Source organism: Phytophthora sojae (assembly GCF_000149755.1).
Source record: "Phytophthora sojae unplaced genomic scaffold PHYSOscaffold_5, whole genome shotgun sequence".
NCBI lineage: Eukaryota > Oomycota > Peronosporomycetes > Peronosporales > Peronosporaceae > Phytophthora > Phytophthora sojae.
In genome coordinates, this window is record NW_009258119.1 from 4,320,856 (window position 1) to 4,334,349 (window position 13,494).

General features: G+C 52.8%; 2 protein-coding genes and 1 pseudogene across 3 annotated transcripts; 2 read left to right on the top strand and 1 right to left on the bottom strand.

Annotated features, from left to right (window-relative positions):
* Positions 1-225: 225 nt before the first annotated feature.
* PHYSODRAFT_561412 (hypothetical protein) lies at positions 226-4,551 on the bottom strand (the record flags this gene model as incomplete). The annotated part of the gene is made up of 2 exons (XM_009531150.1): positions 226-3,930; positions 3,979-4,551. 2 exons carry the CDS (start codon positions 4,549-4,551, stop codon positions 226-228), a joined length of 4,278 nt encoding a protein of 1,425 aa, XP_009529445.1.
* A 6,299-nt stretch (positions 4,552-10,850) lies between these two features.
* Positions 10,851-11,721, top strand: PHYSODRAFT_333911 (hypothetical protein; the record flags this gene model as incomplete). Its single annotated transcript, XM_009531151.1, has 2 exons — positions 10,851-11,198; positions 11,293-11,721. 2 exons carry the CDS (start codon positions 10,851-10,853, stop codon positions 11,719-11,721), a joined length of 777 nt encoding a protein of 258 aa, XP_009529446.1.
* Positions 11,722-12,338: 617 nt separating this feature from the next.
* On the top strand, positions 12,339-12,411 carry PHYSODRAFT_t837 (annotated as a pseudogene). The gene has a single exon. The product of its transcript is annotated as a tRNA-OTHER (tRNA).
* Positions 12,412-13,494: the final 1,083 nt, after the last annotated feature.

Here is a 13,494-nt window from a genome sequence, read left to right on the forward strand (position 1 = left end):
CGCCGACAGCTTCAGACACCACGTCATATCTCTGCGCAGCATGACGTGAGATCAGTGCAACGGGCGCCTAGACGACACATATCGCGCACACTTTCCTACCGTTCGTCTGCCGACGTGGATAATTTGCAAGTGCTCCAAACTCGAGAACAGTGTAGATCATGTTGGGACCTGTGCGTGCGACAAACTCTCGCCGATTTCTATTCTCCACGTCATGTTGAAGTTAGCTCATCCTTGCAAAGCTGCCAGTCGCCACTGCGGGTATGAATCCTTGTTTTGATCCGTTTGCTCGGCCGTAGTCGAAAGCGTATCTGTTGACGGCGGCATTTTCATGTCGGCAACGCATTTTTCGAACCTGGCAAATAGAGTCTGTAGAGCCTGCGCTTGCTGTACGTGGCCAAAGAAGACCAGCATTTCCAGTAACGCACCAATCTCTTTCGCCAATGCCGAGTTGGGTCGTAGTTCCGAAAGCTGTTGTACGACGTAAGCTTCTTCTTCGGCGCTGCCCTCCTTCATTCTCTTGCGCCTTTCTCGACGAGAGGGGATTCCTCCGTGCTTTGCCTTGGCCTTGGGCTTCTTGCCAGCATCTCCCAACGCTTGGGTAGCGTAAAAGTGGCTAGCCGTCGCCATCGACAGTGATTGCATGGAGAAGTTGCCAATACTTGCAGCGCTGTTGTGGCTGCCGACTGAGCTGATGGACGCGTTCGAAAGAGCGCTATCTGCGGCACTCGAAGCCCCAGACCGAACGCTACCCGCATCTGTATCGCCATCACCTCCAGCGCCTTGGTCCCACCGACTGCCGTCGATTCCGTGCAACTTGAAAAGCCGTTTCTGCTCTCGAATTGTGGTCAAGCGCTTCCAGTGCTTGGTGTACTGCTTCTCCTTGCGTTCCAGCTCCTCCTGGACGTCGTCACTACACTGAAGCACTCCCGTTTCGATGTCACTCTCCACCAGGTCGTCACGCCTGTAAAGGTAAGCAACACGCAAGCCCTCTGCCCACTGTTGATGTGTAACCAGCAGCGCCACTGCTTCGTCGACGTCGTTGCAGTACTCGACGTAAATCCTTGCCACCGCTAGGATATCGTCAACTGATCCGACTTGCTGTTGTTGTTGCCTGTTTAGCAACTCTTGAGCAATAGAATACGCCTCGCTGCGGAGATTTTCAGGGGTCTGTTGATCGCGAGCACTCAAAGCCAAAGCCATCTGCCACTTATTGGCAGCGATGAATGCGCGCCGCGCCTTGTCCTTGTCTGAAGCTGACAGATAGACGTAAGCCGCCGCCTCGTACTTCTTCTCCGCCTCAAGGAAATCACCCTTCCGTCTCAAAATCTGCTGGCGGAATGCACGATCACTCCGCGACGTCGAACGCTTTGCAGGTGCATGAGGGAAGAGTTGAAGGGCTTGGTCATACAGTTCTCCTCGCTCAATCAGTTCCAGCGCCATGCTCTGCAGCTTGGTCTTCTCTTCGTCATTGTCACCACCGAGTTCGTTGATCAGTGCAGCGAGGTGAGTCAGTGCACGCGCGTGTCGCTCCATATGCACATCGATCGTGTACTTCCGCCAGTTCTCGTTGTCAAGCTGCGCCACACGGTCGAGGAACGGCACGTACTCTTTCGGATCCCGCTGCGAATGAGTAGCGACGGTCCGAACGAGGTCGAGGTCATAGAGCCCTAGTGCCTCGGAGTACAAACTGTCCACGTCTGTCAGCATGATCAGATGCTTTATAGCACGCGTTGCTGCTGCACGATTCCTCGTACCATCATTGTCTCCACTACTAAGCTCGTTTCGGTGAAGCAAGCCCCGAATCTTACCGAGAGCAGCATCAAAACGTGGAGGCGACTGCTTTACAGCACTCGTAACAAACGGTAGTAACAGAGCAGCCTCGGTCTCCTCTCCGTTGCTTTCGAGCTCTTGAATCGCGTCCATAAATGCCTGACACACAACGTTGACCTTCTCTTCAGGTCCGTAGGCAGCTGTGCTGTCTTCTTGAACGCCACTTCCACCCGTGGTAGCAGTGAATGGCTCAAGCAGTGGTCCATACTTCGTCATCCACACGTCGACGGGGTGAAGATTGGTGATGAATAGACAAAGTCTATCACTGGTTACTGCCGCTGGCCTAGTCGATAGAAAACTTTGTATGAGGAATCGTGGGAAGTTTTTGATGAAGGCTTGAGGGTTGAAGTCCACAAGAACGTTCAGGTCGAGGCGATGACGGCGGCAGACTTCCAATGCCGCAGCGTACTCGAGCTTTTGAATTTGCTGCACAGCCAGAGCCAGCACCAGTAGCCGTGGAGACATGCACTCGAGGTTTCCGCGCGGCATCTGCGCAATCACGCTGGCACGCTGACCCACCGTGGCGACAAGAAGAGCTCCACGCTCTATCGAGCGCGATTCACATTGGACACCGTCGCTGCCTGCCGCCGAAGGCGTGCGATCGTTCGAGTGCTTTTGAAGGCCATTCAACGGTGCGATACGCAGTTGCGACTCACGCCCTTGAGTCGTGAATAGCAGCACTGAAGCCAACGCACTATAGCGGAAGGATGAACAAGCGGAAGCCAACAGCTCGCCATTCACGTACAGCCTTGCACTAGAGCTTTCGAGTCCAATCACCAAAAGGTCATCAGCGGTTGGTTCACTTTCCTCCTTGCTAACTTGACAGTCGAGCACCGTAAAGTGTGAGAACGCCGGGAATTTGCCAGATACTCGAGTCGGAACCAAACTCGCCGCGTCAGACATAGCGTCCAGAGTGTACACAGCACCATTGTGAGTCTGTACGGCGAGGGTAACAGAGCTTGAATCCGACACCGATAGACTGTCACCAGCAATCACCTGCTGAGCCTCGCACGCTCTTCGGACGTTGAAGAGGTCAGTTCGATGAACGGTGGCTGACGCTTCGTTGAGACTGTCAACCGAGCATACGACAAGCTGATCTTGGCGTCCAGTCTTTCCGGCAAAAACGAGTCGTCGAGACTCAGCGATGAAACGGACCCAGAAAATGCTTGCAAGTGTGAATGTCTCGTTGTCCGCTGCTTGTTGAGGCAGCATTACGGTTGTCATTGACATAGGCTCACCTGTGGAGACCTTTTGAGTTGCAGCGCTTGGTGGAGGGGGTAAACCTGCAGCTGAAGCTCGCGTATCTGCTGGAGTGAGGTAGTTCTTCACTAACATCACCGTGCCGTTTGCGAGCAGCGCCAGCAAAACCTCGCTTTGGGAATCGAACGCAACTGAGGTGATCGCGGCGTCGAATGAAGCTTGGAGTAGTGCGAACGGAGGTGGCACCATGGCACGGTGCAACGGCGTGAGTAGCAGCTTTGATCCATCGATAACTCCCGTCACAGCGATACTCTGGCGTTGTGATTCCTTAACACGAGATGACTGGGTCAGCTGTTGCTGCATCCACTCCGCTTCCACACTGCAGATGTCCCAAGCAAACTCGTGCTCATAGAAAGTAAGCTCTTGTGTGAGTGACGACCACGTAAGAAGATTCAGTCGGCCTGCAGCTTCTTCATCCCACGCAAAATCGACAAGCTGGTCGTCCTCACGAAGCTGCATATCCTGCTTCAGGTACCAGTGGTAGTTGTTCCTCGACCAAAGCTGCACCACCGTTCGCTGATTGCCCCCCTCACTATTACCAATACCATCCGTCGGATGCAAGCTCACTGCCAGTGTGTCTGAAGTCGCATTCCAACGCACATTCCCAACACGAAACGCCGGTGCACGGTACGTCGCAGGGATCACAAACTCACCATGGCGCAGTCCATTCCGCTCGAAGAACACCACAACCAGCCGCCCCTTCCTCATCTCACTGCTCGCGATCAACGCTAGACTTTGACTCCAATCCAACGCCGAGCCCAGTCCGGGGATCGCCCGTCCATCTTCCAGTCGTCCAAGTGCATGGAACTCGAGCTGCTCGGTGAACACCAGCACTTTGTTCTCCACCTTCTCGCTCTGCTTCACCTTGGTCACAATGTTCAGCGCAACGAGCTTGGAGTCCTCGCGCCAACGCAGTTGAGAGCACCAGTGCTCCGAGTCTTGGTCACAATTCAGCAGCTGCAGTTCGGAGGGCAGCGTGTCTTGGACCTGCGTCTCGTGCAGCACCTCCCAGTCGTTGCTCATCACCAGCAACGACCCCGCACCCGTGACCAGCGCCAGCATCTCCTGATTGTTACTCCAGGTCACGGCTCGCAGTCCGCTGGCCACGCTGCCGACTTCTTCGCCGTCCATGGCATCAACGTCAACCGAGACGATGGATCCGCTGGTGGAGGCGCACACCAGCGTCCCCAGCTCTGCCACGTAACTCATCCACCTCCAGGACCCTGCAGACAGCTCGGCGTCGTCCACGAACTCGCGTACGTCCACGAACAATTCCAGGTCTTTGGACGTCGATTCCGCATCTTCTTCCTCGAGCTGCAGCGACTCGATGCGGCCGCTAGCGCGCAAGAAAAACACCTGCGAGTCGCCTGGGATCGAGGCAAACGCGACGCATTGGTCGGTGGGCGCAGATGACGCCTCCAGCGCCCACACGCGCCGCTGCAGCGACACCAAGTTGCGCATGCTTTTTGACCACCAAAACGATCCGACTGCCGGACTCTGCGAATAGCCAAAGCAAACTTTAAATTGGTTTGAGTAAGTTCACTGAAATCAAATGAAAATCCGGTTCGCGCGTGGAACATGATACTTCGGGAGAAAGGGCAACTTATCGAAGTACAAAGGTCCTTGAAGCAGCAACTTACCCAAGTACACAGGTCCTTAAAGAGGGACCTTTTCCCTAGAATATCCGACTTCAGGAAAATCACGGTACTTGATCGGCAATCCTCTGCTATTTTCTCGAAAATAGTCTTTAGGTACTTGTTTTGTACGTACCGGTAAGTACAATGAATAAAAGTATTGTGGAAACCGATTAGATTCATGCTCTTTCGTAAGACGATACTTAGCCCCAGAATGCCTATCATAAGACAGCGTCTTACGTTTTCCGATCAACGCGTTTTGACTACGTCTTGGTTTGTGTATACCAGTGGCTACATTGCATATTGTCTGTCAAAACATAAGACAGTTTGTCGGACACTAGTTTGCGCCGTACAATTGGCCAAAAGTGTTCAGGTCTGCTCGCCACGACAGCGGCATCGTTGCCGCGGACGCGGTGGCAACGTTGAGCGCCGAAACGATGCAGTTGCATGGTGTGGTAGGGTAAGTAGCCTCTTGTTCACACATTTATGCTTGAGCGTACATCATAGTAGTTGTGAAGGCGTGGCAGCCAGGGAACGGTGTTGCCAGTGGGCTTCCCGAGATCCTCCAACCCCTCTTACCTAATCATTACAGTCCAGCAACAAAATGCAAACACGTACTCTGCAACGGCGATAATACCTAGATCTTATACCTACGAGTCTACGCTGTAGCATCGACAAAAAGCATGGCTGCAGGCAGTGGCTTAGTTGCAGGAGATACCGAGTAACTCGCCGATGCCGAAGGTCGAGCCCAGCAGCGATATGGCGCGTGCCGAGCGCCCGCGCAGCAGTGTGGAGCTCCTCCGCACCTCAGCGTGGTTTGCGTTTGCGCGCTCTATCCGAATCTCCATCTTCTATGTAGTGTTAGTACTTTATTATAGAAAGGAGAGTTGGCGTGGTGGGGTGAACGACAACAGTCGTTCACCCCAGTAAAGCGAAGAAACATTGCTCCACTACGGGAACAAACGGTCGCATGATAACTGTGCTATGATGTCCTTACATTCCATTCCTGGCAAGTATATTTAAATCTTCTAGCAGAAGGTTAGTGCATAGCGTCAGGATCAAAGGCCCGGACATTTCAAGTGCGCTGCCTCTAGTAAAGGGGGCAAAATGCGCACACGGATGAATCAGTCCAATTTACGAGCCGAGATGCAGCAACACTCGAGACTACATAATACAATATTAACCAATGAAATTACTACATTTGATTTGTCGTCAAACTGTCTTACGAATGCTCGACACAAGTGATTGCCCGAGCGGATTAGCTGATAAAGCAGCGTTCATGAGAGATTTGACTGGTACTAAATCGGGGATCCTTATGATTTCATATGGCATTGGTAAGGGTATAAATCGGTGTAAGGTTAATAAAATGGGGGTTGCCTCATTACCCGCCAGAAATACGACGAGCGACCACTTACCGCCACGAGCTGAGTGATTCGCGTACCTACTAACGAGAAATAGCATCACGTGCATTAAATACGCTTCTTGAGTTTCGATGTGTACTGCTATCTATTTATCAAGTTCTGAAGTCATGTATTTGCGCTGTCGTTTCTCGTCAGCATTAGCGTTTGTCGGTTTTACGTTGAATCGGCCACCGAATGCCGTGTGGGTGTCGGACATTCGGGCTGATTAGCATGCAAATCAGCCGTCCCGGGCTTTGTAAACCGTGGAGCAGCCAAATCAGCTTGCCACATGGCGTTGTAGGCACAACTGACCGCTCTGTCAAATCAGAGTACAAATCTTAGTCTGTCGATCTAATTAGGAGGTTGGATTTAGCAAATCAGACCCGATTAAGATTAATCATCTGCTTAATCAACCGATTTATATCCCAATTAGACAATCTAATCGGTTTCCACAATACATGTATTTTACAAAACAAGTATTGTGCTTTTCATTAGAGGTGGGGTACTAATTGTACCCCACCTCTAATTTTTGATTACTTTGGGTGGGGGCTTACAAGAGTAGCCCAACCTCTAATAGTAACCCACTCTCCACTAAAACAATTAACCCCCCATTCAATAGAATACAAAGCTATTGGCAGCCGTGAAGGTTCTTGTTGCTGGTCTAAGCCGTATAGATGGGTGCTGTATGTGTTGGGATCTTACCACATTTTTCTATCTTTATCGTTACTGCTTTCGTTCAACTACAGAGAACCGGAGTGCATGCAACTTTAATTTAATTAAGCGATTTGCATGCAATACATGTAGCGAGCCTGATCCCGAGCAATAGTGACTGCTGTCGTCACAGCCTATGGCTTGCGCAATGTACAATGTCTCCTGTTTGCTGACTCGGATCGTGATCAAATGGCATAGCTCGTCGTGATGTGTATTGTTGGGAACATGGCTCAGACAAAATAATTATTTTATTTTATTGAGGGGGTCAACTCGAGTCAATAAATTATTGGGCAATAAACTATTGATCATAAAGTAAACCACTAATCAGCTACCTCCGCTCGTTATGCGACCACTACACGTTGTCTCTTGTTAGACTTAAGTGCGTCAGCTACAAGCTCATCATCCCAAAGGTTTCAGCATCACCAGCGTCTCGAGAGTCGTAGATGCATGCTTTGCCGGTGGTCAGTCAGGAGTCAGTTTCAGTTTGTATTTGAGGATTGTATAAGCAACGTCTACCTGCTAAAGTAACGAGCTAGATACCACCGTCGCTTCTGAGCCTACACATCTCATCAGCCCGCTGCATGGTTGAAACGGCCCAGGCAACTTCTGTCTAATTTCCCCGTGGACAGCGTCACGGTCCCTGTGCCCCCGAACGGCATCGCTTTCCCTCCGAGAACCGAAGCCCTCTCCACTGCACTTGTCCAAGCAGATCTGCGTTCCTTGCTGCCGTATATGTTGCAGGCCATCTTGAAGCGCTCCAGCAGCACTGTTGTTCCCCCAAGGCGCTCCGTATAGCTGCCTCTCCCCTGCGTTTACTCCGCCCCGCCGCGCCATGAACTTTACCGATATTCCCATCCACGTCGCAGGCCTGCTACGTGTGGCGCAGGCCACATTGACACTCAGCCGAATCCCGCTCGTCACTACGGTGCTGAGGATGGGCTGCGCGAAGCACACCCAACGACCTGGTGACCTGCCAGAGTCGCACGCATGCCATGAAGGCACCGACGTCCAGTTGGGACTACGGCGTCACCCGTGGACTGGTTTCTAATGGGAAACGGCGCGGTGGACATGCAGTCCACCGTGGACCCCCCACAGACCCCGCCTTCCGGCTGACGGTAATGAACCGCCGCAATACGTCGCCGCGTGCGGCAACTCAGACATCCAGCTTGGTCCGCGGTGTCACCCACGAGCTGCCCGGCCAAACATGCACGCACGTCGGCCAGGTGCACGCCGTCCATCGGAGCTCAGGCCACCAGGAACGAGAGGCTCCAAAGGGAGGAAACGTCGTCCAATCGTGGCCAATCAGAGCGCTCTCGGTGCTCACCGTCGCTCTCTGATTGGCCAGACCGCTGGGTCAGCTGGCTCTATCGCCGCGCTGCCCGCTGATTGGTCCCCCTGGTGTCTTGAGCTCCACGGCGCAGATTGACGAGTGGTCAGGAGTCCTGACTCAGGACTAATCCCAACCTCAAGAATTAACGTTCAACGTCGTTCGAGTCGGTGGAATTCAGCGAAAGTCGATGAGCTTTGACAGCTTATTTCTTTTCACCCGCTGCAAAGAGAGATTCTCGCCCTCTTCATCGCCACTTGCATCGCTCTCTCTACGAAATCATGAGAGGGCTCGTTCTCAGTTGTCGATAGCTTGTTCTCCTTGCCTGAAAGTACCTTAACCACGCCAGACTCAAATTCGGGGCCTTCACAACGCTGGAGTTAGGTCCCAAGTAGCGGGAGGCAGTGGGGAACGCCTTCACAACGCCGTCAAAGAGCTTCCGCCTGTCGACAAGGCGTCTTCGAGCACAGTCGGCACTTATAGCGGTCGTTTCGCAGCTTCAAGTGGAGGGTTCTAGTGAGGTGCGTCGGCATCGGGGACATGGTAGAATTCAAAGTGAAAGCGGGGTGAGGAGAACTACCTGAAAGCATAGCCCCCGAAGTTTCTAGAAGCGCTTATTCGCATAAACGTTCTAGTGACACGATGTGGAAACAGATTTTTGTCTGCACCCATGTCCGACCCCATGGATACGTGGACCCTTCGGTGAGCTGTGATTGGTCGCATGAGATGGAGATCCGGTAGAGACGAGTGTGACGTGTGGATTGTGGATGTGTGTGGAGACTTGGTGGGACCCGGCGCTTGCAGCAAGCATGGGCTCACAGGATTGGAGATGCGCCCTCCGGATGAGCGCTCATATTCGGTGCGGAGTCACGCATCCTGTCCGTCCGCCGACTTCCCTAACTGCAGGATAGGCCCAAGGCGCGAAAGTGTGGTCAGCGAACGTATCCTGGCCACTGCCTGCATTGGCTCAGTCAAGTTGTCGGACCACCCCACTGAATCGCCCCACCAGACATGATCACACGCGCACAAGACCCTGTTGGATGAAGCCTCGTGTTGTCCGGACCGGATCGTGGTGCACCCGGTGACGGCGTACCGAATGGAGAAGTGCCACACCGGATGGGGACGGACAGGATCGTTCATTCGGTCCGCCCCCCGTGCCCACACTGGATGTCGACGCACCAAGAACAAGTCCAGTGCGCGCCGCGTGTGTTCACACAGCGGCGTCGATCCGAACCGGATGAGACCAAGATCCCCCAAGATCCACAGGCGGCACCGAATGAGCCGCAGATCCAAGGGAGAGGTCCAGTTCCAAGACGAAGAGACGGTGTACCCAGATACCTCCGTCATCATCTGATGAGTGTACCCGAACAAGTGTCGCCGTCAACAAGTCTCCGCATACCGAAACCAAGACAAGCATACTGAAGAACTGCCAAGAAGCATAAACATACTCAAGACAAGCGAAGCATAGTGAAACCTACTTTAAAGTCAGCGAAGTGATAGAAGATAGCTAGCCAAACGTAAGATCTAAACAGAAACCAATTTGCCGAAGAACACGCGGACGACTCTGTGCTCGGGACCCCGACTTTGGCGTCTTCAAGAGCCCTCCAGGAGACTGCCTGCGCGCGGTCTAAGCCAGTTTAGGGACGCTTCCAAGGCCTCACTGGTGTAGCGAGCACTGGTGTAGTGGGGACTCAAAGGTACCAAGGCAAAGTCGGCAGTGACTGGGGTCTCGCACCCCGGAGTGACCTGTGAGAGCTTTATTTTCTATTTGCGTGCTCTAACCGGGCATCCATTTCATATTCCCTACTGTGTGTCTTTGGTGGTTGAGGTAGTCACCCCCCCCCAGACCGAATTGATTGACTACTGTGTGATAGGACTGAATTATATTTTGTTTTGTTCCCTCATTCTGTGAGGGTGGTGCGCGTAAGTGAGTGTGCATCCAGGGCTGGCCAGTGCCTTGGGTGACGGCTCCGAAGTTGACTGGTGTATAGACCCCCCACCCAAGGGTCTCAAAGAATAAGTGGTGGCTGTATATTTTGTGATGTTTAGCTCGGCATTGTATTTCTGTGTGTTGGTTATTCTGAATTACGGATCTGACTGTGGTCCCTTTCATTCGACCTGACCTTCTGTTCATTCGGTGTGGTTTATCCCAGGAACACTTTATTCTGTATCGCAACAACTCAACTCGGTGAAATCCGGTCCGCCAAAGGTAAACGATACCTATAGGGGTTGACACAAGGACACACGCCAAACACTGGACCGCATTAGTGCGATTCGGTGCGTCCAAGCGGTTCCAGGCCCGGGTCATTCAGTGTCCCGTGGACTGCTTATCGCGTGGACAATCTCTGGTACTCCGAACACGAATTCATTCGGTCCGGCATAGTGCGCTATACACCCTGGACGAAAAAGGCGTTCACCCTCGCCTCACTAAAATCTGAGAAATACCGATTACTGAGGTCGACCACAATAAATTATTTCAGTGGTTTTATTGCCCAACTTTTTTTATTTTATTTACTGATTCCGAGCTCTGGTTGGGAATACATGTACAATTAACAGTTAGTAGTCGTAGTTATTTTTCTACCGAAACCAAGATTTGTCAACTTACCTGTACAGTATTCTACAACGATGCACATCATTCAGCATTTTTCTCTGCGACTAACACATTCCTCTCGCCAAGACTCTCCAACCATGCCGTCTGCTTCATTCAAGTCCACCGTCAGCGTCACGCACATCGCTACAGCCACGGCCATCTTGTCCATCGACGACGTCAACTTCTTGATCGACCCAGCCTTCGACAAAAGCGGCAACTTCGGCCAAAGGGGTGGATTTGTACTCACGAAGACTGACGATCCCGCGCTCGGACTCGAGGACTTGCCTGTCATCGTCGCCATTCTCCTCAGCCACGAAGACCACGTCGACAACCTCGACGCATCCGGTCGCACAATGCTGAATGGCCGCCACGTCTTCACCACCCTCGACGGTGCCAAGAACCTCGCTCCCCGCCCAGAGTCAGGACCACGAACATCAGGCCCTGATGTTCGTGGACTGGCACCCTAGGTCCCAGGGCCTGGGAGTCCACGACGGTCACGCTGAACGGCATGCAGTTCAAGAATCTTGATCTTGAATCAAGATCACGGGAACGCCCACCCAGCATCTGCCTGACGGAGAGTGCACGGGCTTCGTGCTCGAGTCACCCTCCTTTGGCGTAAACGAGGCGGACGGTCTGCCGAACGTTGTGTACGTGTCGGGCGACACGGTGCACATTCCGCAACTGGCGAACAAGCTTCCGAAGAGGTACCACGTCGTGGTGGCGCTCATGAACCTCGGCAAGGCCATCGCTCCACTGCCGCCGGGTCCTGTCCAGATCACAATGGGAGGCGTGCAAGCAGCTCAGCTCACTCGGGATATTGGCGCAGAGAAGATGGTGCCGCTGCACTTCGAGTCGTGGAAGCACTTCACGCAGTCCGGCGACGAGGTGCGTGCTGAGCTTGCAGCGGATGCAGCTGTGAAGGACAAGGTCGTCTGGGTTGTCCCTGGAGTAAGGTCAGTCATTGTGTAGATGGCCACATCGAGACAAATCTACGCTATCGGCTGGGTGCAGTGATTGCTAGGACAGCAAAATACTTCCAAAACATTGATCGCTGCTATCGAAAGAATTGAACAGTTCCCCGTTTCCAGCGAGGTGTACGGGTATGATCTTCCTTCACTCGGCGTGGAAATAGCTGTATCAGTACTCTGAGGAACGGACAAGCCATCATGCTGCTAGTGGCTGCCACAAGAATGGCCCTGCCAGATCCAAATGACGATGCCAATGGTTGCTGTATACTAGTAGTACAAAACTCAGTTATTGTACAAAACTCAGTTAATGTGAGTGATGCCTCGTGATCAGGGTTCGGTAGTACTAGGACAAAAATCACCGATATCAGTGATATTATCACTGATAGTGATAGTGGTAGTGATATATCTCTGAGCTCGGACCGGTGATAGTGATAATAGCAATAATCGCATAAAATTGTGGCGGTATCAGTGATAATAGTAGTGATATTATACAGAAGTTCAACCTGGGGAAGATCTTCAAAGGACGCGCGTATGGGTGGTTCTCCAACTCACAGGCTGGGTCAGTTTCGCTAATTTTTCGACTTTTGCCCCGGACCCACGACTGATGAAGTGCGCAAAGATTGACTGTCTCAAATGGTAGAGCGCTCGCTTAGCATGCGAGAGGTACAGGGATCGATACCCTGCTTCTACACTGTGATCAATGTTACTGTGATAAAATCAGTTGGCATCAGCACTCTCCCAAATGCGCACTTCGCGGTTCTTCTGCGAGACCCGCTGACCTTGAGTAACACTTTTGCACTTATGAGCGCTTTTCGCTTAGCTTCTGACACCCCGATTTTGACTGCCGTCTTGCTTGTCTGTGCATGCTCGGTTGCTCGCGTTGTTTGCGCGAGTTTCGGTCCCTTCGCTTCGCTTCATCGGTCGCCTGTTGGCGTCTTTCTCGCTTTGACTCGCCCGGTTGTGGCGGGGTTTAATTCGCCTTCGGTGTTCCGTGTTACCAGCACGGTGCGTGCAGTTCGAGCTTGGGCGTCTGTTGAAAGCGTGGCGGTCGATTGAGGCTCTGGCTCTCGCGACGGTCGGGGTGCGGCGCAGTGCGGTGAGTCTATCTGCATCGGGTTGGTGTGGTGCAGATTGCGCGTTGGATTTTGGTGTGTAGAGTGAGTGCGGAGTTAAGGGAGGAGGGGAGGCATGCGGACAGATAGCGTGGTAGCGTTGTGTCGGTCTGAGGTAGCGTGGTGTTTGTGGTGCGTGTGTGGCAGCGTTTGTGTTTGGGTAGAACGCGTAGGTTGTTGTCCTGGGGCTGGCGACTCGCCAGTGGGCGGCGAGAGGTTCCGCTCGTGCCGGCCGAGATGAGGCTCATAATGATGGACGAGTGATAGCGCTCTTCTATATGATCTGCTTAGGTCAGTACTTCAAAGTTCTACTACGTCTGCGAGGAGTCACAGCAGTTGCAATTGCCATCAAAGACAAACTGGAGCATGCTCTCTCGTTTCAGATTCGGCATCTCGGTTGAATACAGGGATGAGTATTATAGTGCGTTTTAAAGGTATCCTTCATGCACGAGTATATGTTGCTAGCAACCCGTGCGCGGCGGCCGCGGGGCGGAGGGCGGCTGCACAGCCGCTGGTTGCCGCAAACAACGTGGCAGGCAGGCTAGCTCGCCGGCAAGGCGGAACCCCCCCCCTAAGGGGAACGATTTGATTGGATGAAAATATGCATCCTGAGATAGTGAAGCTGAAAACCGAGTTGAGCAAAACCACCACTTTGCTAAAAC